Here is a 24,856-nt window from a genome sequence, read left to right as displayed (position 1 = left end):
ATGGGAACATGAATGTTCTGTGTAAATCCAATTTAAGAAAATATGTTTTCTCTGCTGCTGTTCCATGGTGAGGTCAGAGGTCAGGAAGCTTATCTAACTACATGTTTAAAGGAATTCTGAACTTGAGGCTAAATGCCTAAACATACAATGTCAACATGGATATTTACAGAGAAAAGAAGAAAATAAAAGCCTGACCCGGATAGAGAAAGATAGAAAGAGACAGGCAGAGACAGAGAAGGAAAGATGTGCAGCAACACATTACACTAATGGACATCTACTGTGGTGCTCTGGGCTTAGGGGGGATTACAGTTCACCGCGTCACTAAGAACACACACACACACACACACACACACACACAAACTTGAATCAACACATGACAGAGTAATCCACTGTACCTTAGTTACATCCACAGCAAAGGCCTGTCATGTGACTACAGACAACCCCCACATAAATCAGTATTTAAAAACTCTAAAGTATTTGATCATTTGTGTTTTGCATTGACATCTTCCACTTCTTTGACTTGGGCTGCACCTGCTGCCTGACTAGAAAATTACTCGTGTTGTTACAACCAGAGGGCTAAAGATATGTTTTAAAACCAACAGCTCCCTCTGCTGGTGTTATAGGCCATTACCAGTGGTGTTACACTGTACCAACTTGAAATATAAATTTTAATTTAGTAATTTACAATCTCCTACACTATTAAATTAGTTTACTAGTCTAATATATAAAACTATTAAACTAATTTAGCTTATGAAGCCAGTTTGCTAGCCAAACTTCTGCTTAACTGATGTAACTATGGGACGGACAAATGATTTCGAAGGTGGAGCTGCCAGACAGGAGGAAAGGAGGAAGACCACGGGGAAGACTCATGTATTTAGTGAAGGAGTACGTGCACATGGTTGGGCTGACAGAGGAGGATGATCGGGATATGGTGAGCATCGATACTCAGCTATGGCGACCCCTAAAGGGAGCAGCCAAAAGAAGATAAAATAAGTGAAAGCAAACATTCAACACAAAATAAATAAAAATATAATCTAATTCGAAAATATAAAACTGCAATAACTTTTATTTCCGCATATATGACCATATTGGGCATAATACAAATTTCCCATGATTGGAAACGAAACTAAAAATAAAATGGAAACTAAAATGAAAAAAAAAATATATATATATACATATATATATATATACATATACATATATATATATATATATATATATATAGAGAGAGAGAGAGAGAGAGAGAGAGAGAGAGAGAGAGAGAGAGATTTTATTGTTAAATCAATATATTTATATTTTACTTTATAGTAGCAAAAAAACCCAAACAAAAAAACTACAACAACAACAAAAAACAAAATAAAATAAAAAAAATCGCTCACGTCAACGGCCTGGAGGAAGCATTCGGCTGTCTTCGTTCAGTCACGTGACCATGTCGCCCTCGTCGTGTCCTTCCGTAGGTCCAGAGTACCCCTTTCTAGCACGTACAGGACGGTTAGTATCCAGTGCGGTAACATGTTCCGGGCCGTTTTCCGACTGTCAGCCACAGGAGCGCGGAGTCTGACTCGGCCACGACCGTGCTACTCAGGTAGGACCGTCTGCTTTACACCTTACGTGAAATTAAACAAACTGTAAGTAAAATGGGCTCGTATAGCTACCCAGCTAGCTTAGCTAACCCTGTGTGCTTGTATGTAGCTAGAAGCTAACATGGGGTGACATTGAATTAAAGTTGTGACCTGCTGTGTTTAAGGGTCTGAAATTAAAATAGTCTGGTGTTTTTGCCTTTCGTTGTGTGATTTAAATATTGAGGCGCGAAGTGAATTTAAGCGTAAAAGTCACGACCTTGCGATGACCCTCCTCGGTTTGTTTGAGAGAGTCAGCGACCGCAGTTTGCACGCAGCTCATATCGACACGTTGGACTATGGTCAAAATTGAATGCAGATCACAATGCTACAGAGTTTGATCTAAGATTTACACCATGAGCGTGTATTTTTGGCTTTTTTAATGCTGCAGTTCTCCTGAAATAACCGACCTGAGCTCACCTGTGCAGGTCATCTAATGTTAGTTGACGGTATATGGCAGACGGGTTTAGAACATTAATGAATGCTATGTAAAAAGTTAATCATTATTCAGGATTGTTGGACTAAATAAATGGAGGCATTACAGTATTTGGTAGAAGTGGTTTTCAGTATCTGTCCTTCAGTTAGTTTAAGAAGGTGCTCTGCTGCCTGTCCAGTAAGCGGTGCAGAGGGTCATCTGGATTATCCATAATGCATAACAGTTTGTTCAGTGACCTCCTCTCTACGACAAATGCTTAGTTTGCTGGCTTCCTACACTGGAAATAAAGAAACTGAAACCAAACTCGTTTACGTCTTCAAATGTACACGCAAACACCAGCTACTCTGATCAAGGCGATGTAGCAATAAATTGCATGACCCTATTTTACTTTACTCCCTCAAAATGTGTAACGACTACTGTAGTGCGTGTTTTCACTCTTTCTGTAATACCCCTGGAATTTATAACTTTGGTACAGTACTTTGAGTTCTGTTTCTGTGTATAAAATGCAATTTCATACCAGCGTAGAAATGAAAATGAATTAGAAGGTTTTGACAATGTGCCCTTGTTCAAAAGCCTCTGAGGTTGCATTCAGCCAGAGTGAAAAGTGATAAGAAGCAGCACTGTTAATGATAAGGCGATGAGAAGAGCAGTGGCGCTTTGGGTACTGTGAAAAAAAAAAATCAGTTTAACAGCAAAATGAACATATTGTTTTAAAATATATTGTTTGTTAAAAATACTTTTGATATCTATTTAAAAAAAGTAAATGTTTATTACTATGGTTCAGCACCAAGATGCACTTCCTGTTCATTTGTAGATGCAGACATTGTTTTTAACTTGTGGTAGATCATTAAATGAGGAAATTTTACAGTGTGTTCCAAAAGTTTAAAATGTCACTGTGTGTATGTTTGATTAAGGACCTGGAATGTTTTATTTACTTTAAGTACAATACAGTGCTTTAGAACTTTCTTTGTCTTGGGTAACAAAACAAATAAATGTATGTTTTTTAAGTCCAAATTAGTTCAATTTTAAACTGTATTATGTATGTATGTATGTATGTAATACAAGTATGTCCTTGAAACCTATTTATTGAATCCTTTTTTCAAGCTCCCTTGGCCTCCAGGTGCTACTCCCATGGAAAGGTGGAGACAGATGAGGAGTTTGATTCCCGTTGGGTCACTTACTTCAGCAAGCCTGACTTAGATGCTTGGGAACTCAGGAAAGGTGACTTTGAGTGGATTATTTTTGTATTGTTATATTTCAAATGAGGGTTACTCTAAAAATCATAACTTTAAAATTACATTGCTACTTCTGTAAACTAAACACACACAGGAATGAACACCCTAATTGGATATGATTTGGTACCTGAACCCAAGATCTTGGATTCGGCATTAAGAGCTTGTCGGAGGCTGAACGACCTGGCCAGTGCCATCCGCATCCTTGAAGCTGTCAAGGTGCGTAAGACTCACTTCAGTAAAATATGCCATTAGAGAAAATGAAGTCACATAAATCGTACTCTTTGAGATTACAATTGGATGTACACCTTGTTAAGGTTTTTTTTGTGCCTTACAGCTGATCACATTTTTATCTTTATCTTAGGACAAAGCAGGCCCCCATAAAGATATCTATCCCTACCTGATCCAAGAGCTAAAGCCCACCCTCACAGAACTCGGCATTTCAACACCAGAAGAGCTGGGAATTGACAAGTTGTAGATTATCAAGGTGAGACTGCAGCATGCTACCTGGATGGGCAGTGTGGATTTTAAAAAGAATTGCTTCAGGCATTAGTAACTGATGCTGCCCAGTGCTACATCGAACTGTGCATTTGCATGCTGGTCTACTTTATTGCACAATATTATTGCAGATTATGTGGCCCGTTACGTACTTTCAATTGCAGACTTTTTTTGTTTCTCTTTCCTCAGGTTATTTGATGTATAAAGAGATGAGCTTTCCCGATTCTCTCCATGCTGAATTGCCTATATTGTTTAAATCCAAGCTGTCCTGTGGTGTACAAAATAATGGACCTTATAAATAAACCAGAAATTGATGATGTGTGCTTGTTCTTTGTCTATGACTAATACATCCTTTGATGTACTTTATTACACCTTTGTAAATATCTTATGTGAAGAATAAATAATAACCAGCTGAACTCTATTTAAAAGGATAGGAACTGTAGCATTTTTTTTTTTTAACGGATGGTCACGATGAATTTGATGAACCAGTGTTTTAGATTTTAGTCAGTCCTTACAGTACCCATGTTTATTGCCTATAAATTTAAAAAAACAAACAACAACAACAACAAAAAAAACCCCACTCCAAAGCCTCCAGGGTCGCAAGCAAACAGGAGGCTGAAGATGATCAAAGGAGCAAAAGAAGTGTGTGAGCAAAATCCATCGTAGTGAATCAGAAGACTCCCTGATAGCTGCAGATCCTGACTGTAGACTATGCAGAGCTGGGCTAGTAATTACATCTCAAGAGAGCAATTTGTATTTTGAACTGTTTCTCATTTTCATATTTTTATATATTATATACACAGATGAAACCCTAATGAAAATGTAATTTTTTAAAGTAATTCCCAAGTTATAGAATTTTAAGTGTTTCCTTTTGCTCCTCTTGCTTTCTAAAGAAACCTAGTTTAGACATGCTATGTTAAAACTTAAAAGTTATTTTTAATAATAAAATATTTCTATCCAGATATTTAGGTGTATATGTAATGCAAATGTAGACTTTGTTTTTTACTTGGTCACTTGGTTTTTAGACCTCTCTCTGGGCTCTTATTTTTGCCCATCAGGTGGCGATGAGAGGCTAGAAATCATCCTGGTTGTAACTATATATTTGCGTAAATAAGATATTTAAATTGATACGTGTATCTTATTCATTTTTTGCTTAATATATTTATTATAATACTGTAACTTGAAACCAAGTCATTGCTTGAGACTGATTGGAAAAGTTTTCGTTTAGTTTCACGTGAACCGTAAACATTAATTGGCAAATATGACAGTGTAGTATTATGATAGTTTAGTGACACATTTAAGGCCCCTTTAATATTTATCCGCAATTTTCTTAATAAGCTGGGGCTGCTTTGTCGTACTTCATGATTTTATAAACCATTTAAGGAAACATTCTCGAGTCGAGCAGGGTTTTATTTTGAAAGTTTTGTTTCCCGGAAGTAGTATGAAACCTGTCCCGCGAGAGCACAGCTAGCTAACAGAAGTTCCTGTTTGCTTATAGACTAAAAGTCCCTTCCCGATGGGGCAGCTGTCAACATGGGTGTGTTGCGGCGTAAACTGTGACAACTAAAGTCAAGATGATGAACGACATTTTGGAGGAGCCGGAGAAGGACTCCCTGCTGGAGGCACAGCAGGATTCGCAGGGTTTGTCGGTAATGTCAGCTAAACCTAGCTAACGGGGGAGGATAGCTAACTAGCTTAGCTTTTGATTTTTGACATTTTGCTAATTGGGAAATCATTTCAAAATCATTATAAGGATGAATGAGACTTCGTTGGTAGACCTTAATAAGTGTGGGAGAAATTAATGGAGAGTGAGTGAAATGAAAAATTATCAGAAGTATAGCTGTTTTTGCAAATCGAAAGGACTAAAACTATAGATTTTAATTTCTCTGATTTTCTTTGGCTGCTGCAATGTAATAGACAGCCCTGGGGAGGAGCTGGAGCTAAATCAAAAATGAATCCAAACGAGATTCGTTGCAATATTAAACATATTAACTAATTGTTTCTGAATTCAGTTTCTATTTCTGTTTTGTAAATAATATCACTAGGAGATTTTTCTAAAAAGATGATTAATTACAATAATATTTGACTGATGTACAGTACTGTGCAATTGTCTTGGGTAGCTTCTCATTTCTGTATATTTTTCTGCAAAAATGGGAAATAGTTGCAGTGATTTTTTTGAAACTTGTGCAAGTATGCATGAAAATAAGGCTGTTGATTGGTCTGAAATACACTGGGAAGCCATGTTGGAAGAAAATCCTCCTGAGTTTCTCTGACAAACCTGCTACATAAAAGACAACAGTGCTGTTACAGTTTTGATTCTCTTTCTTCCTGGTTGGTGTCTGGCATTCATTCATATGCATCTTCGCTGATTTGATAAAAGTCCAACTGGGATAACCGCATGTTTTAAGAGCTTTCTTTACACGCCTATATTACTTTTCTTTCTGTCGGTGCTATAGAGTGCTGACTATCCCAAGTTTGTGTTCCAGTGGTTGGTGGGAGTCACAGAGTAGGTACTGGAATGTGTGTGTTTCCAGTAAACTTAAAGGTTTAGGCTTCCATCCTCCTCAATGATCACAGCACATACCAGGGACCTATTATCCTTCGTATCCTCCCTGGTGAACTATTGATTTGTTTGGTAAAGGCTTCTACTTGTTTTTTGTTTTTTGACCCAGTTGTCATCTATGTATCAGTACCTGTGGCTAGGTGTTATCCCTTTGAAGGAACCCAAAGCTTTAATTTCCACTTCCTCTGTGTAAAGGTTGGGTACAATGGGTTATAGGGGGAGCCCATGGTACAGCCGTGCTTTTGTCTGTAGCAATCCTAATTGTTTTTGATATATGTGGTGGTAAGGCAAAAGTGTACTGCAGTGCAAATCTGATTGTAAAGCTAGTTTTGTTGTGTAAGGAATTTTCTTTACTCTTACTATACTCATTTAATGACTGTCTCCAATGCCTCGGTGGTAGGTATACAAACGAAAAGGGAGATGACATCAAAGGACACTATGGTTTAATCTGGAATGAGTGCAACTTTGCGGACCTTGTTGGTGAAGTCAGTGGAGTTTTTGAACAAATGTGTTTTTTGCAACAGGCTACTGATAAGAAATTGGTTTTTGACAGGTTTCTCTTATGTGTAGATGCAACACTAGTTTATACCTTAAGTTAAGTGTCTTTCATGGTTGAATGTTTCATAAGTCTGTGTGAAGTGGTTTTGAAAAACTTTGAAATACCTTCAAAAGCTGAGAGAACTGTTGCTCAAGACATGTGAAAAGATTAGAAGACAGCTTCTTGGAATCAAAATACTTAAAAAAAAAAAAAAAAAGAGTGGTATTTCAAGACTTTGCACGGTGCTGTATATCTTGTTTTGTCCTTTTGTTCCACCCTGTTATTGTAACATGTAAACCATTTTATCTTTTCAGTGATTTTCACCATATAAAGGACAGTCACTTCATTTCATTGTACAGTACATTGTATTTTGACAGTGAAGCTGTTGATTGAGTAATTTATTAAAGTACTGATTGTGCTTTCAATTTTTGAAACTTCAGGGGCCAAGTAGTGGCACAAGACCTAAGAGCATAGATGGCGGCATCAGGCCTGTGGAAAAAAGAGGACCTTACATCATGTCCAGAGCGCCAGCCATCCATCTCAAACTACGTAAGTATTTCCTAACCTCAAACAGTTGGTGGCATAAACACATCAATTTTATCCCTGTCTGTAGGTCACCAGTCCTCCTGTGATTGTTGTTTTTATGAGTTGATTTATGCTGATGTGCATGAATAGTGTTGAATGTGCACCTAGCAGGAAAACAAATCCTGAGTCATATGACACTGTTGGGCACTCTCAGCTTAACTTAGCCACAAAATATCTTCCTCTTGTTTTTTTTTTGTTTGTTTGTTTTAATGCAGTACTGCCTAGGGGCCTGAAGATCTTAGCCTAGTCTTTTTCTTGGGCCCTGTCCCTTGCACAGAGTTTCTTTTGGATTTTCTAAATCTTGTAATGATACCACGTACAATATACAATAAGACTCTCATCTTATGTCTTTCACAGAGTGGTAAACCACTCCCAGTCTGCCTCTCCCTGGGATGTTCTTTATATACAAAGTCATGTTACTTATTTACTAAATAAATGTTAGACATTTCACTGGATACAAAACTTTTCTAGTCAATGGTTCATACATCTCAATTTATTTTTAAAAGTGCATAGAGGTGTTTTTAGTCTGACTCACTATGAAATTCGTAGGTGTTATGAAAATGGGTCATAGGTTATATAGGTTCAATTTTTCTGCCTGTGTAAACTGTCAGTGTTTACTTTCATTCTCCACTCCCTCTATGGTCAGTTCTGCCCTAACAAAAATGTCTTTTGTTATCTCAAGAGAAACACAGGGAGATGGCGAGGAAAGCGCTGAAGAAGAAAGCTCTCTCACCGGGGCCTCCAGTGACGCACCAGCCCAGACAGGGAGCCAAGAGGTCAGAAGAAAAGAATATCAAAGGGAAAGCAGCTTTTTGTGATGTCAGCATAATGAAGATGAACTGTGATTTATTATTTTAATGTTGTTTCTGGTTGTCCTTTGGTTGTTTTGTTTGTTTGTTTTTTAGGATGGTGAAATATAACAAGGGCTATGCTGCTTTGAGTCAGCACGCTGAGGATACTTTGGTTGCAATTGACTCAGACAGGTATGGTCGAACCTGGTATTCATGTTATTAGGTTAAAACAGTAGTACACTAAGGACTAACGGTCTGGTGTTATCATTTGCGAGGTTTTTTTCAGTCTTTCAAAAAAAATCAAAAAGAACAAAAAAAATTTTTTTTTAAAAACTGTTAGAATTACTGTATCTCTGACCTTAAAACCACGATTTAAAATGTTTCTGTTGTATTTATATACAACAAAGAACATGTTTCAACATAAAAATCCTTATCTACTTTAACTCTGTCCAAAGAATGTAAGATGAATCAAGACGTTAAACTCATTTAGACGTTAAATGACCACATGATGTCTAACCCACCATATGTCATATCTTACCAATTCAGGTTAGTGTCTGTAAACCCATACTTTACAATCTAAAATGTAAACCTGTTAAAAAAAAAAGTCAAAGGCTTTTAGTTGACAGTTGAATTTCCCACATCAAAATGACTGAATTTATTTATGTATGTGTAAATTTATGTTTATATGTATGTAATCACAAGTCAATGTCTTTTTCAAATCGTCAAAGAGAAAGCACACCATTTCAAATATTAAACAAACCAGAACACTTCATAAATTACAGTTGCACTGTTAGGTTTGATATTTATTTATAGGAGTTTTGAACTCTTCCAGCAAGCCCAAAACATTAACATATAGTGCATTATGTTTGGTGTTTGGGTCCTTAAAAGTGGAGGAATCTAGAAGAGGTAAAATCACAGCAGCTGTTTGTAAAAGATAAGTGATTACATAGAATAAGATGTGGGTATTTGTCCAGTATAGTTTTGTAAATAGAAAGTATACCCGTGCTTCTGGGTTGATGAAGGCCAAGAATAATGAAGTTGATATAAACTGTAACACAGAATATACGAATGTAGTCCAAAGGCAACAGCATGTATGCATATAAGTAAAGTTACCATAATGAATAGCGTTTAATAACTTGGTCTGTACAAGTGTTTTCCTAACTGCTAAATTAAAACCGGCCCATTTTCTGTAATAGAAATTCAGTCTAACCTTAATTTTCTTCACTGGGTTCTCAATTTGCTCTCTAAAATTGTGCCTCCTAAGTTATGAAGAATCTGTCCTTCATGTCTTAACAGTGATGAAGAGATTGATTTTGAGCAGTATTCCTCTGGATACTCTTCAGCTGAGGTGAGTTATTTCCACAGGACATTTTTTAGATTCTCTTCGAATCTGTTACCATTGTGTCAAACTGGTTGGGTGACTTTTAGCCACAGCATGCTGAACTATAGTTTATGTTCTTATCAAATCTGGCTTTTTGATTTTTGTTTTAATTTTAGCTCCCTGCCTTGGTGACTTTGGTGCTTTTTTCACAAACACATTGGATTGACTTGTCAGCACGCACCACTGAAAGCAGACCACTGAAAACACTACCCTTTGCACCACCAAATTACATGCAAACTTGGGAATTTCTTTTCTTGATTAGCATTTAAATCTCTCAATGAATACAGAAGAGAGACTTACCACAAAGCAAGAAAGCACGAGATAAGGCTAATCAAAAAGGTATTAACTGAAGCACATGATTATTATGCCAACCCTTTTAACAAAGATCATTCAGCAAGCAGCTCATTTACAGCTGCACCAGAAATGCATCAGATATTCACAACTGGTAGCAAATTGTTTTTTGTTTGAATTTGTACGCATGCCAGAAACGACATGTACTGAGTACATGTGTGAATAAATGTGAGAATAAAGGATAAGTTTTACTTCTGTTATTTGTCTTTCCCAGGCACTGAGTCTCGTGATTTAAGATTATTATCTAGGTTTGTACCTTGTGGCAAACTCTGTCTTGTTCTATTCTAACAAGACATACAGAGACTGAGTCATAAAATCTGGAAATAACTTGGCATGTTTCACTTCCAGTTCCTTCCTCTTGAGGTTGGTGGGTTTTTTGAAGGTTTTCTGGTGACAAAAGCTTTAGACACTTTCAAGTTTACTGTCCAACATGCAGGATGCAAGTAGATACCCCCATCATGAATTTGGAACCCTTTAGATGTCCCAGAAGTCTTTGCTAAAGAAGACTTCAGAAGTTGTCAGCTATAATGGATACATTACAGTTGAATGACTTCCACATTGTCACCAAAAGGTTTCTAACATTAGTGTTTTAAGTTTGATCAAGGCTGCATTGATTTTTAAAGATTTACATTCCAAAACTAATATAATACAGTAACATAACAAAATAACATAACAACACTTCCAAGCTGGCTTACAAAACTATGTGCTAAAAGGACTGGTACTCATCCAGTACTTTTGTACTCTTACTTATAACTTAAAGTGCTTTTTATACCAATTTGGGGCAGTTTGGGGTTTAGTAGTTTGCCCAAGGACGAGGACACCAAGAGCCAGGGAATCAAATCATATGCCTTCTGTTTAATAAATGAGCTGTTCTACCTCATGAGCACAGCCTCTCACAGAGTGCAGCAGCCCTTGATAGACTTGCCTTTAAATATGTAATTTTGAGGCGGGCAGACTTTCCATGTAAAAATTCATTCATTCATTAAGTAACATTATTTTTAAGTGGTTACACTAATCTGGTTGCATTACATCTCACTTATATTCTGTCTTTGCTCTCCAGATCCATCCTGATTTGAGCAAGCAGCTGCTTCAGGATGGCTATCGCCTGGATGAGATCCCTGACGATGAGGACCTGGACCTGATTCCACCCAAAGCCATGGGCTCCTCTGTGTGCTGCTGCTCTGAGGGCCCGTCCTGCCCCATACAGTGATGTCAGTGCAGTGACTCAAATCTAACAAAGTCTTGGCTCTTGCTTCAGCTTACTTTAATGACTGGTGCCTGACGCCTTCTTTGTCACGCAGCTCCACTGCTGCACTGCTAGAGGACTTCCAGCTCTAAAGCCAAACACCTCTTCATGCAGGACTGCGTGCACTGAGATTGCTCAACCCCCTTTGAAAACGCAGGTGGACGTGAGAACAAGCCTTATCCACTGTGACCCCAAAGCTTGACCTATTTTTTTATTTATTCTTTTTTTTTTTTTTTGTTTCTTTAAACAAAAACAAAAAAAGGACTGTGTGAAATGCTAACGACACTACTGCTCCTAACAGATTAATTCAACATTTAGGATGATGCCCTTGTTAACCCAAGGGTGAACTGGTTAGTCTTTTGTAATCGGGCAGTTACTTGTGCAACCCTCTAAGCATGACATGCATACAGATATGATATACAGTCTTACTGTTTCAGCTCTTTGGTGAATCTGCATTACCCAGCTATCAACCAACAGCTACATGAAGTAATTGCACCTTGTTTTATCAATGACATTCCCAGATCACTGAAGTATTAACTATTTCTTTTTTTCTTTAAAATTACATTTGAGTTTTATTCCTAAATGAAATGGCCACCACATAAATAGTCATGTCTCAACAAAAATAACTACTTGCAATCTGAAAAAAGATATAGTTTTTGAGTGGACTCATTAATAACACACATAATAATCACTATAAAAAGTCACTACATTTTACAAGTTGTAATTGAGAAAACTGCGACAAACCGTTGAGGACTAAGCCATCCCCTTCTTAAAAAAAACAAAGCAAAAAAAGGTCATTGGACAGGATTGAATAAGGATAAAGTGAAGCATACTAGTATTCTAGTTGGCAAATGCCACACTGCTGTTTAAGGCACAGCTGTGAGCAGATGGAATAAAGTGCTTTGATAGAAGAACACATGACATTTAACTACATTTGGACTTCATAGAAGTCATGTGACATTTGTATTTCAGTTTTTTTATTTGATATGCATTAAGTAACATGGTGTGGTTGAGAAAAATTCAAATATAGATTTATGTTAAAGACTTGTGTTCAAAGATGGATATGTAGCATTTTGGTTTAGAGCCTCATTCAGGTTATGATTCAACTAAGAGTTACTTTATTTTATTTATATATATATTTGTCATTATTTGTTGAAGACACTAACTATTGTGACACGATAACATGACAGCAGATCACCATTAGAATCAAACTTTTAGTCCAGCCTTATGTTATTTTATTAAGCATATACTATATGTTGGCCTCATTTTCTGTGTTATGATGTGTTGCTGATTCCTACATAATGGACACACTTATGTACTGAAAAAAATTAAACTGGAAGACAATTTTTCTTTTTCCACTTTTAAAAATGTATGTGTTCACTGACATGCTACAGCCTGGGTAATATTTTACTGTTAACTGTTTGAAACCGTAGTTAAAGGAAAAAATGTTAAATGTCAGAGTAAGTGATAGTGATCACTTCTCAGGAGATTTATTTGTATGTATGTGTGTGCGTGCGTGAGTGATGGATGGATGGGTGGGTGTATGATCATAAATAGAAATGATTTGGTTTTCCACTTACATTACGAAATAGAAATTGGGAAACTGCATAACGAGTCAAGTGCAGGGAGGACATGTGGCTGCTATTTTACTGAAATACTGGCCACTCTGTTACTTCCTTTGCTGTGATGGTAACTCTCAGTGGTGTGAATAAATGATATAGCATACCACTTGATCAACATAACAAATTGAGGACTGGAAAAGTGACATTTTTTGCAATGACAAAGTAGGAACCTTGGTTTGTACTTTACAAAGTTGGAATCAGTTCCTTTTTTTCCCCTCACACCTTTGCACTGTAAGGTGTTAGAAAATCTTACCTTACTAGTATTTGTCACGCACACCATCTCCTCCCAGCACTCCTTGGTTGTAATGTGGGTGTTTAAGGAATAAAAGCTGATTCTACTATAACACTTAAGTGTGAGTTACTCGATACAGGTGTGAACTAAATGCTTTAAAATGGACCAGCTGAATTTACAGTGTATTGACGCCGGCCCTGGCTCTGCACGTTCTTATGTACATACAATTTTGCACTTAACACCAGTGGTCAGTAGCAAGTACACTTGACTCACCTGTACTATGCAACTATTGGGACAATCTGTATGGTGTACATCCCTGTGATGAGATAGTGTTGTTGCGTGCAAAATGCAATAACAGGTTGTTTTTTTTAATGATGGTAAATGCTAATCTTTTTATTTGAATTGTATTGTTAATTGGTTTACATTAAAAAATAAAAATCGGTTGATTATGCTTATGTGTCTTATTTTTGATTAGCTATTATTAGTTGTTCTTTGGTAAATGGGTAGTAACCACTTGCCTGCTACTATGTGGATTTTCAAGATATTAAAACTTATGAACTCTTTAAAACTTCTCAAGGTTTCCTGTGATATCAGGCATGTAGACATTTGCAGCTTTAAATCCTGGAATTTTTGAGCCCTGGGCCTTTATGGATTGGACATCCCACAGATTCTCAGTCAAAATAAGATTTGGGGAATTTGTAGAACAACCTTTTGTCATGTCTCTCAAAGATTTTATGCTACTGAACCATTGTTGCTCTACCAGAATACATTTTGCTCTTTCTTTTAGTGTTTAGTTAGGCTGTACATGTCAAAGTAACATTTACATGAATGTTACGTTTCATAGCAGAACATTCACCAGAATAGCACAGAGTTCTTCTGTGTTTTGCTGCCATCTCTTTTAGGTAAAAAAAACTGCAAACACACCTGAAACTGTCAGTGACACCTGGAACATCTCAGAGGACGTGCACATTTTGATCACATTTTTCATCATTCAGTAATTTAAAAAAAAAAAATCCACCTTAGATGTTACTTTAATAATAATCAGCACAACAGTAGCCTCATTTGTTTTGTTTCCCTAACAGCCCTCCCCATCCTTATTTATATTAGTTTCACTTCATATTTTTCACTAACTTGTCTGTGCCCCACCAGTGGGGACCCACCCAACCCCTCACAGTTTCAGAACCACTGCTGTCAGGAGATATTCAGTATTACAGACTGCACCTATCTGTGTCTTCACTGACATGGCTGATTACTGCAGTTGTAGTAGTTTTTACTCGTTTTTACTTTCATTCAGCACTTTTGTTTTCCTTACTTTCCAGGCTACATTTTCTCACTTCAATGTGATTTTTGTTGGCAAGTTTTATGGAAGCACATTATAATAACCACACATTATTAAGCATTTGCAAGATGTTAGTTAATATGTATTTCATCGTCAAAGTATTACTTCTTCTTAGTATGTCGTTTATAAACACTGATATAAATGCTTTACTGTTCCTTAACAAGCTCACCTATAACGTGTTCAACGACAGCATTTTTATATTTTATAAATGATGGATTAACAATTTCTAAATACAGTTACATCAATTACATCAAGCACAAACAAATGTTTTATAAATACTTGTATTACATTGTAATTCATGAATAATTAAAACAGTTACTAGTCGTTAGTAAAGCATTTTGTGTGAATCTAAAGTGAGGACAATCTATGTCTGACAAAGCTTTACAAATGAAACTGAAAGGTCAGCAGGACCTCGAGACTCAAACAGGCCTCAGCTATCTTCACAACAGACAAAGGAAAGACACAATGCACAAGGGGATCCAGCACATAAAAATTTCTACTGCATGATGCAAACATAATTCACTGTTTGCAGAATAATGAAATGTATGTTGGGCCAGAGACACAGTGGTTAGCACTGTTTAATATGGTTATCAGCCCACCCTGTGCAGCTATAACAGCTTCAACTCTTCTAGGAAAGCTTTCCACAAGTTTTAGGAGTGTGTTTATGGGAATTTTTGTCCATTCTTCCAGAACCGCATTTGTAAGATCAGACACTGATGTTGGGCAAGAACGCCCGGCTTGTAGTCTCCACTCTGATTCATCCCAGAGGTGTTCTATCGGCACTTCTATCAGCACTCTGCGTAGGCCAGTTAAGTTCTTCCACACCAAACTCGCTCATCCATGTCTTTATGGACCTTGCTTTGTGCACTGGTGTGTAGTCATGTTGGAACAGGAAGGAAATTGTCCAAAATGCCTTGGAATGCTATAGTATCAACAGTTCATTTCACTGGAACTAAGGGGGTGAGCCAAACTCTTTAAAATCAACCCCATACAATAATCCCCACTCCACTAAACTTTACATTTTGCACAGTGAAGTCACACAAGTACTGTTCTCCTGCCAACCACCAAACCCAGAGTCATTCTTTGGATTTCCAGATGATTTTCAGTCTAGAGAACAGGTTTCGACTGCTCTAGAGTCCGGTGGTGGCGTGCTTTACATAACTGCACCTGATTTTTTGGTGGTATAAGGTTTAAACGCAGTTGTTCAGCTACAAAAACCTATTTCATTAAGCTCCCTACACACTGTTCTTGAGCTAATCTGAAGGCCACATGAAGTTTAGAGGTCTGTAGCAAAAGTTGGCGACCTCTGCACACTATGTGCCTCGGCGTCCGCTGACCCCCCTTTTTGACTTAATGTGGCCCACCACTTTGTGGCTGAATCGCTGTGCTACGCAATGACTTCCACTTTGTTACAACAGTTACTACTTTGAGACTGATAAATATTTAGTAGTGAGGAAATTTCACAACTGGACTTGCTGCACAGGTGGCATCCTGTCAAAGTACCACACTGAAATTCACTGAACTTCTGTGTGGGTTCTCAGTCACCTAGGTCATTTTCGTCTAAGGGACCACCATGGAAAGAAGGTTTTTTGAAAGTTAAAGAAGTGGGTATTCGTCAGGGTTCAGAGGAATTAATGTACAACACAAACACCTAACCAACAGCCATTTACATATCTCAGTTTCAAAACACATAAGCACCAAAGCCTTGTGACCAAAATGATAAAGAATAAAAGTAATGACAATATTGTTTATATATAGTTTTTGGTTACTTTTTATAAAGTCCATTTTTTTTATTTCAGTTTACTATAAAATTTCCCCCAACACATTTTAGTTCTTAGTTTAGTTTTAGTTAACTGTAATGGCCTTGGATCAATTTATGAGCTAAGCAGCATGAACCATACACTGTCTGTGGTTTCCTCAAGGGGGTAGCAGGGAGCCACACTGCAATTTAATGATTATGCTGCGCTTCAACGTCAGCACAGCCCTGTCCCATTAAGTTTTTGTAGAATTATTTTAAACCTTGCCTAATAATGGTTCATGTTTCATTTTTTAAATTAATAGAACAGGTTGTTTTCTTTAAACGGGCCGACCCGTTTAAAGAAAACAAAGTAAACCGTCTACCTATTGAGAGACCAATATCCATGTGCAGAAAGATCAATTTCAAGCTTGAAAACTATCCATTTGTAACTGACAACATCCACATCTACTTGTGCTTACATTTTCATATATTGTGCCTGCATTTGGCACTTTAAAATCAGTTCAATACCTTCTGAAAATATACCATTTTGGTTCGAGGTTTTAGTTGATCTTATGCGAAGAATTGTGGATATGCAGACCATGCGGTGTAAAATAAAGACTCAGAAGAATCGGAATTAACACATTACAGGTAAAAGAGCTTAATAAAAGTGGTGAACTGAAAAGGGCTGATACTTGTTGCTGTCGCTGGGCGGGCCTAACGCTGTAGTGCGCCATGCTGGGGGTGTCAATTGAAGGCGAGGAAAAAAACCGACTGGGAGTTACCTCAGCGCTTTCCGAGATATGAGATCTGGCCGTTTTCCAGTCGGTGCACTTTTTTATTAAAGAAGAAAACCCCGAAAATCACAGGGCAAAAAAAAGAGAGAAAGAGACGCACACGCATTTGAAGAGGTCACCCAGAAAAACAGCGTTCAGCGGCTTTCTGCCGGCGGATCAGTCGGAATCTGCGGTGTACGCTCGGAGTCTCTGTCCCCCAACCCCCCCGTGCGCGCGCGCGCGTGTGTGCGTGTGTTTACAAGTGTTTGAACGACTGCCAAAAGAAGAAGGAGGAAAACGCCAAGGAAGGAGGGATGGTGGACAATTCAAGCAGTAGTAAGGCACAAATGGTGAGTCGGGGTTCTGCTTCTCGCCCTTTTGCACTTTCCTAAACGGCAGCGAGCTGAAAACGCTCCGATTGTTTTTTATTTTACGGCATTGGCTCGTTTAACGTTGTAGAATTCAAAGAAAAAAAACTTTTTAGGGGTAATCTGACTTTTGGTAGGTTTCTTTTATTTATTTATTTTATAGTTTTTCGACAACACTGTAATAACTTTATTCATTTTTTCCTAAAGCGTTATTTTGCATTTGTTGGGAGTATCCTGAAATCGTATCCAGGTTTGAGGTTGTGGCACCTCACTATATAAACGCGGAAAATGTGTTTTGCCAGTTTTTTTCTTTTCTTTTTTCACTTTGATGGTTGTTTATCTAGTTTAGTTAAACTAGTAGTTAATCTAGTTTATCGGGATAACTATTTTTATGATTGTAGATACATGAATATCCGTTTAACTTTCTTACTAATACAAACCTCTTACTGCGTTGTCGTTTTGACAAATTACTGCAATACTTCCTTAAGAACTTAGCAAAACTCAGAGTGGGTTACTCCATTTCAATTATTTCCTCTAATCTTAACAGAGATTTTTCTGTGGCTGGTTACTGTAATGTTTACTTTCCAAACTCTTTATGTAGATTAGTCCTTTGTGTAAAAGTTTGATTTGGCTACTTTCTAGTCTAGTATTTTTTTCTGCTTTTATTCATGCTCAGGTTTTAAGAGTTCCAGTTACTAGCGTTACTATTTTTGTATTTTTTTTTCAATTTCTTTATTTAGCTTAAAATAATTTAAATTTGTTGTTGGGATATTGTAGGTTTAAAAGTACACAAGCGTTTTACTTCTTTAATCTGATGAAAATCATGTGGGTGAATTATCCAAATTTGTTTGAGTTAATGTTTAAATTGGGCTTCTTTGGCTCCACTGTAGCTTTCAGGAGTAATTAGGTTTCAGTATATAGTAAGTCATCCATGACTCCTCTCTTCCTCTCACAGCCCGGAATGTCTCAGGAGCCTGGTGTGGCCTTTCCTCCAAGCACCTCCGCAGGAGGAATGAAGCTCGAAGCAGTGATGGAGCAGCTCCAACGCCAGCAGCAGGCACGATTAGAAATGGAGCGCAAGGAGAGAAAGATACGAGAAGCCCACATCATGTACGCTCAGCAGGTTGCTGCCCAACAGGCCATCTTAGCAGCTGCCCGGGCTTCTGGAGCCAGCTTCATGGGGAAAGGCCTACCTGGAGGCATCGCTGGTGGTGGATTGCCTCCCCGGGTGTCCAATCAGAGCAGTGTAGACTCAGACAGAGAGGATGACGAGGACAGAGGTCGGGATTCTGGAGATGAGGACGATGACAATGAGATGATGGAAGGGGATGAGGGCAGCGATGATGATGAGGGAAGCGCCAGTGGTCTGGAGTTCCTCCGCAAGCAAACCCTTGCTTTACAGCAGAATGCCTCACGAATCCCAGCCCGTCCATTTGGCAGTTACTCTGCATCGGCTCCCCAGAGGGCTGCTTCCCCACCTGTTAGAGTGAAGCAGGAACCTGACGAGGGCCTGTCTCCTGCAGGGGCACACTCTGCTACTTCTCCTAATGGACAAGCTGACTGGGGCTTTGATGACCACTTTAGACAGGTTAGTATCTTGCCAGTTGTAGCCCTTCTTTCCACAGGATTTCCTTTGTAATCCATCTGATCCTATTGTGTTCTTTCACAGTTATCTCATTCAAATATGAGTATAAAACTTCAGAATTTAAAATTGTCCATCTTTCCTTAAATATTGCAAATCAAGGCAGAGTCTTTTTTGTTTTGTTTTTTTAATAATTTAAGTTATCATAGTTTACTGAGATCCCAATGAGTATGTCCTTATACTGCTTGTCAGTTTTCCATTTAGGGTCTTGTTTGTATTCTCAGTCCAGCCCCCTGCCGTGAGAGACAACTTAATCTTAACTGTGGCTTGAACCGCTCCAGGAGTATCTTTGTGAGTCACTTCAAATCTCTGCGGAGGTTTGACCGCCGATTGGCTTTTGTGGCAAAAAGAAAAAAAAAACCTACTAAGTGAGTCCTGGCAGAGGGCCAGGCCAAGGCGCAATGTTTTCACGCTCACTAGTTCTCCCCCCACGCGCTCTCATTTTGTATGCCTCTCTCACTCTGTGTCCCTCTTGGCACTTTGCTTGGGCTCTGGTTTGGCTCTGATCCAGGTAGTGGAGTCAGGCGAGACATAGCTGCTGCTACTGCTGTAAGGCTGTGGGTGGTTTGCTGGGTCAGTTGGAGGATTTCGGGTGGGTGGAAAGGTTGGATGTAGTACGCAGCAGCAGCAGCAGTCTGTCACACCCCACTCTCACCGCCCCAAGAGTCAGGGCTCTGTGCCAAGTGTAGGCTACTTTCACTTGAAAGTAAATATTGCCTCAGCACAGTCTTACAGAACTCTGGAATGCCAACTGGGAACCAAGCCGAGCTGCATGTTTTAGCATCATGGCAGGTTAAAGAGAGCGCAGCAGGCTGCGGGTGATATAAAAAGCCTTAGCTGTGCAGTAGTTGGCAGTGTCGCAAATATATCTGTGCTCTATCAGTGGGCTGAGGGTGCTGGACTATCATGTGTCGGGATTTTATTACTGTCTATTTAAAGGTAAATGTCTTTGCATGGTGCTTCTCTAAGTTCACATTTCCAAATTTAGCTTTAGAACATGTACATTTGGTAATGACACGTAGAAGTACCACAGCGTGAGATGGTCAGAGAAGCCAGTATATAGATGTTGTGGAAGGAGGCACAACGTTGTTTATATTGTTCATTTGCTAAAGTCACCGGCTTCACATGAATCTTCACACTTTATCGAAGGGATGCTGCTGGGACTATTTAAATGGAGAATAAATGAAACTGTCTTTCTTATGTTCTTCAATATTTATTATTTTAAATGCTGCTGAAATGTGCAAAACTTGGCAGCAGATGTCATTGGCAGTGTCAACACCAGCAGCCTTATTTCCTTTCGGGTTAATTTCCATGTCATGCCAGCATGAGACACCATTGACTGTCATCAGATGAAGGTAGCCTGTGGGTTTAATGGCCATTGTTCTGGTATCCGGGCTAAGGGGTACATTTCCAAGAAGCTAATAGCTGATTGTTTTCATATTGGACAATGCCTTCCTCTCTTGCTCTCCCCACGGACCGCTTGCGTGCATTGAGCCAAATGCTCGCTCAAATGTGATTGGTCAGTGATACTTTCATTATGAAAGAAAACCAGAAAGCCTGTTTTTTTCTACTGTCCATTGCCTACAGATTCTGCATAGTCCTATACAGAATCTGTAAGCAGAAACACACCCCTGTTCATGTTCTAATTCTACTCTGAATGAAACCAGGTATGTGTGCAATTAGTCAACTAGATAATTTAAAAAAAAAAAGTTGATAAAAACTGTTTTTACTTTATTAATATACAACGGCAGTTAACTGTTGGGTCTGAGATCTCATCCCCTGGAGGCGACAATGGAAATTTGTAAGCAAGCAAAGTTGAAATAACACAGTTGAACGGCCCCGCAAACAGTTGCACTTCTCTTGCAGTTATTTTAGAAAACTAATGGTTATATGCAGACTTTGTCAACATCAACTGGCATAACAAGGCACAACAAAGCATGTGAAGTTTATTTTTTTTAAAAAAGCTACTGGTATAGCAAAACTAACATTAGCCACTCTCGGCAAACTACGCTGTTACACATGGGGCTAAGTCAGCAGCATTTAAAATGTTTTAGCAGCTTCAAAAGTCTTTTAAATACTAGAGTATTTCTACGAAAGACCTTTAACGTCTATTCTTAAAAATTGTGTTTTTTCAAATTTTCAAAGGTTTTCTTAGTGTTTTTGATTTTAGACTTGCCAATTTGTAAAACCTTCTACTCACATTTCATTAACAAATTAGTCACCAGGAGAATCTTTGCTTAATTTGCAAGCTAATCTGCTAAGCTAAGCAGGTATGAGCTTGTTTCAGAATATGCCTCTGGCATCAAGTGCTGCATTAATCTGAACAGTTAAAAGTATTCATTAGATTATATATTTTATTAAATTAAATTAAACTACTATTTCTGGACGTGACTAACAGGCATATCAAAGTTTGATTGTCATGTGACAAATCAAACATGTGACAAATGATGACTATATAGTTTCTGTTTCTGAATATATGTATAAAATCGGGCTTTCCTGCATTGTGTGGGATGTGTTTTAGTTCCAGATGTCAAGGTGTCAGAATGAGTGGATGAGTATTATTTGCAGGGATGAGCAGGCTTTGTCTCGGCATTGTTAGAGCTGAAGATCATAGCAGCAAAGTTGTTGCTGACCAGTGTCCTATCTGTGGCCTGGTGTCTTTTATTATAGAGTGAAGGCTGAGCCAGGGGGTTGGGGGAGGCATTATGGGACGAGAATTGGTCTGGCCTTTTTTTTTTTTTTTTTTTGTTTCCTCCCTTTTATCTTTCCTGTCATTATGTCAGCTCTGCAGTATTTAATGACGGCTCATCTCTTCAGGCAGTTTCAGGTTGCACCGCTGTAGGGGGAGGGGGGGCAGTAGAGGCAGAACAGTTTTTTTTTCTTTTCTTTTTCTTTCTTTTTTTTCTGATGTCATTGTCTTCTAGAGGCCAGAGACAAGCCTGGCGGATGCCGCAAATACCAACCCGCTATAATAATGGGGGGAGCACATTTATTATGTTCTAAAAGCAGTGACAGAGGAAAGATGAGACGACAGCTAAAGAGCCAGTTGGATGGAAGACCATTTACATTAACATTTAAATTTCATGTAAACGGTCAGACTGGACCAAGGCTTTTATCCAAAGAACTCTTTGTATGATATCTGCCATGCTTCTTAAATCATAGCAAACCACATTCAGAGAGAGACTCCGGATTTCATTCAGCACATCTTAATGACATATGAATAAAATAATAATGCTCATGTGCTATTACACCAACAGTTTACTGAACTACAAGTGTTGATTGTAATGATCTCTAAACAATAGGTAGAGTGTGTCAGATATGATAATGAACAATCAGTGTATATATGTAACATGTAGATATGAAGGGTTATTTGTTTTTGTTTTTTTGACCGCACACAAATGTTGATGGACTATACAGGTCAGACTAAGTGGACAGACATGGTAGCCAGTGTTTTCTTGTCAGTGATGTATGCATGGTGACCTCAGCCCCATCCTAAACAGCAGAGTAAATAATTGTCAAACAAGGAGATGGACAAAGGCGTCGCGTGGTGAGAGAGCTGGACCGGATAACCGACCGGCCCCAGCGCTCTGGCCTTTGGACAGAGGCTACATGACCTCTGTAATCCAGCCCCCACCCGCCCCACCTCTCCTGTCACAAACACACACATATCCAATGTCCTCCTCTTCTTGCCATAATCAGTCTGTGACTAATTGTTTTAATTGTGCCTGCAGATTGTGTACTATGTCCAACTCTATTGGCAGCGATATTGCTTTGGTTGGATTAGCTGGATGTTTAACATGTTGGGCGGTGTGTCTGTAGAAGCAGCAGCCTTTCTTCAACAAATGAACATGTTTTAGGTTTAAGAGTTTACCAGTTTACATCCAGATTTTATTTGAGGTTTTGAGTTTTATGTATGTGACCTATGTCGTTGTAGAATACTGAGAGCAAAACGGTTTGGTTCAATCTTCCTTGTATCACATAAACTAATAGCCATGAATATTAGCATAGGACATTTAGATTATAGTTTTGCATGGTAATACATTTGCATGCAGTTGATTTACATGATGCCTGAGTAATTACCCTTTGCAGCCTGATTAGATTTGTAATTTTATTTGCTTAGACTGGATGGCTTTTTGTTATGGAGATGCTGAAAACAAGGAAAGGGCTGAAAACCTACTTGCCTTAGCATTTCAGGCTTAAGTAAGTCAGTGCAACAAATGAGGCCCAGTCAGAACAGAAAAAAGGCAGAATAGGTGTTCGAGTTGGATGAAGGATGCGTAACACAGGGAAGTGGTAGAAATGCACTGATTGATTACCTGATGACTGGAGTTGGGTGTTTTATTTAAGTTGATCTGCCATGGCTGGCTTGTCAGCCAGAATTGAACAATCATTTTATCTGACATTCTCATAATGATAACAGTGTAGCCAGTAATGTCACTGATGCCTTTATGGACTTCTATTCAGAAGATCACTGGTTCAGTTCTAGTCGGGAGGGAATCTGGCATAAAGGTAGAGGTAGAGCAGATTATCAACCAATTACAAGGTTGGTGGTTTAATCCTTGACTGCTTCAGTCTGTAAGCCAAATAATCCCTGGGGAAGATACTGAACCCCACGTTGCTCTCCCATGCATTCATTGGCGTGTGGCATAGAAAAATGTGTATGAATGGGTGAATTAAGCAATTTCGATGGAGCACTACACCACAGAGTGCTACAGTAGAGTAGAAAAGCACTATATAAGAACAAGTCCACTTACCAAGTCTTCTGTCCTTTTTATATTGCAGCAATTTCAGTAAAAGTGATGATCATGCCACAGATGGATTTAATGACAGTTATGCCAACATTGTTTACATAAGGTATGCAGTTGTGGAGAAGATGTAAAACTACACCTAGAAGGGATTAAAGAAAATATGCAGCCAACCGGACCAATTTGAATCCGATGTCTGGCCAATGGTTATGAATAAGCCCTGGCATCGCTATCACTCTTAAGCCCTCTTTTTGCTATTTGCTACTTCTGTTGAGGCAGCACTGTTGCATAATTTAGCTGTCGCCCCAGCAACATCAGCCAGGAAGTGGGGAGCTACACAGCTGCAGCAAGGAGATCAATAAGGATCGTGAATGAGCTTTAAGAGGCTGGAGTGTTTGCCCGAATTTTCCCCTCATTTATGATAGATGAGCAGGACATTGTATTTAGCAAATTGACTTTTAGTTTGAATTTTGACAGGTTTGCGGAGACTTTACCAGCAGGTTGCTGTTTTTGTTGGGCGCATACAGCTGTTTCTCCATGTCTTATGTTGAAGTGGGAGAAAGGAGGCCTCACTTCCATTGTGCATGCCATATATGCCAGTCTGACCTTGTTTGTGCTTTCTCAGTGTTATGTTGTTTTCCTATATGCCAATAACTGTCAGTGGGTTTTAAAAGTACTGTGTATTATTTGTTTACTGGAATTCCTGTTATGTTGATTTTATGAGGCTGGAATTGCTGTCTGACCTCTGCTTCCACAAACTGCCTGCAAATGGAGGTCATTCAGATGAGACATAATGAGGAAGGCTGAGTTCCTTTAAAACATGCTGCAGTGCTCGTTCAGAAGAAGAAGCTGCATGGTAATGCGTGAGAACTGCATCATTTCTGCCATGCTGTTGAGCCACACAAGGAATTGAAAGCCTCAACCCTGACCGTTCACTTATTGGTATAAGTCCTAACAACTACTTGCATTTTCAATTAATTAATAATTGAAAAACGCTGAAAAAATCCTCTTTTACAGCCCATTAGGTATTTCTAAATAAGCCAATTCCGTACTTGTTATTTAGCACATTGTAGGTGGGATATGTTCCTTTGGTTCTTTTTAAATCTTGCATATGTGTAGCACTTTCGCAAGTAAAAATTCTATCTACTTCTTTTTGT

General features: G+C 38.6%; 3 protein-coding genes across 4 annotated transcripts in view; all 3 read left to right on the top strand.

Annotated features, from left to right (window-relative positions):
• Positions 1–1,435: 1,435 nt before the first annotated feature.
• On the top strand, positions 1,436–4,104 carry LOC134622098 (cytochrome c oxidase subunit 5A, mitochondrial-like). The gene is made up of 5 exons (XM_063467987.1): positions 1,436–1,585; positions 3,160–3,276; positions 3,385–3,506; positions 3,652–3,774; positions 3,975–4,104. The coding sequence occupies exons 1-4, from the start codon at positions 1,513–1,515 to the stop codon at positions 3,763–3,765; spliced, it is 426 nt and encodes a 141-aa protein (XP_063324057.1). The 5' UTR covers positions 1,436–1,512; the 3' UTR covers positions 3,766–3,774; positions 3,975–4,104.
• A 1,128-nt stretch (positions 4,105–5,232) lies between these two features.
• fam219b (family with sequence similarity 219 member B) lies at positions 5,233–13,545 on the top strand. Its single transcript, XM_063479582.1, has 7 exons — positions 5,233–5,434; positions 7,327–7,435; positions 8,154–8,247; positions 8,377–8,454; positions 9,559–9,610; positions 11,055–11,205; positions 11,296–13,545. Exons 1-6 carry the CDS (start codon positions 5,360–5,362, stop codon positions 11,202–11,204), a joined length of 558 nt encoding a protein of 185 aa, XP_063335652.1. The 5' UTR covers positions 5,233–5,359; the 3' UTR covers position 11,205; positions 11,296–13,545.
• A 3,370-nt stretch (positions 13,546–16,915) lies between these two features.
• LOC134631330 (AT-rich interactive domain-containing protein 3B-like) overlaps positions 16,916–24,856 on the top strand; it is a 56,223-nt gene continuing 48,282 nt past the window's right edge. Inside the window, exons 1-2 of one of the 2 annotated variants that reach the window (XM_063479560.1) lie at positions 16,916–17,294; positions 18,268–18,900. In XM_063479560.1, coding sequence (XP_063335630.1) covers positions 17,259–17,294; positions 18,268–18,900 — 669 coding nt within the window. In that variant the 5' untranslated portion in view covers positions 16,916–17,258. The other variant, XM_063479569.1, reaches the window with a different exon arrangement.

The sequence above is a fragment of the Pelmatolapia mariae genome, linkage group LG1 (genome assembly GCF_036321145.2).
Source record: "Pelmatolapia mariae isolate MD_Pm_ZW linkage group LG1, Pm_UMD_F_2, whole genome shotgun sequence".
Taxonomy (NCBI): Eukaryota; Metazoa; Chordata; class Actinopteri; order Cichliformes; family Cichlidae; genus Pelmatolapia; species Pelmatolapia mariae.
This window is presented reverse-complemented; position numbering and strand designations above follow the sequence as displayed.

Excerpts from the sequence above, each read along its gene's own strand:
- LOC134622098 (XM_063467987.1), top strand. The coding sequence starts at position 1,513 with ATGTTCCGGGCCGTTTTCCGACTGTCAGCCACAGGAGCGCGGAGTCTG. Across the intron at positions 1,586-3,159 it reads GCCACGACCGTGCTACTCAG|CTCCCTTGGCCTCCAGGTGC; the intron begins GTAGGACCGTCT and ends CCTTTTTTCAAG. Across the intron at positions 3,507-3,651 it reads GCATCCTTGAAGCTGTCAAG|GACAAAGCAGGCCCCCATAA; the intron begins GTGCGTAAGACT and ends TCTTTATCTTAG.
- fam219b (XM_063479582.1), top strand. The coding sequence starts at position 5,360 with ATGATGAACGACATTTTGGAGGAGCCGGAGAAGGACTCCCTGCTGGAG. Across the intron at positions 7,436-8,153 it reads AGCCATCCATCTCAAACTAC|AGAAACACAGGGAGATGGCG; the intron begins GTAAGTATTTCC and ends TGTTATCTCAAG. Across the intron at positions 9,611-11,054 it reads CTGGATACTCTTCAGCTGAG|ATCCATCCTGATTTGAGCAA; the intron begins GTGAGTTATTTC and ends TTTGCTCTCCAG.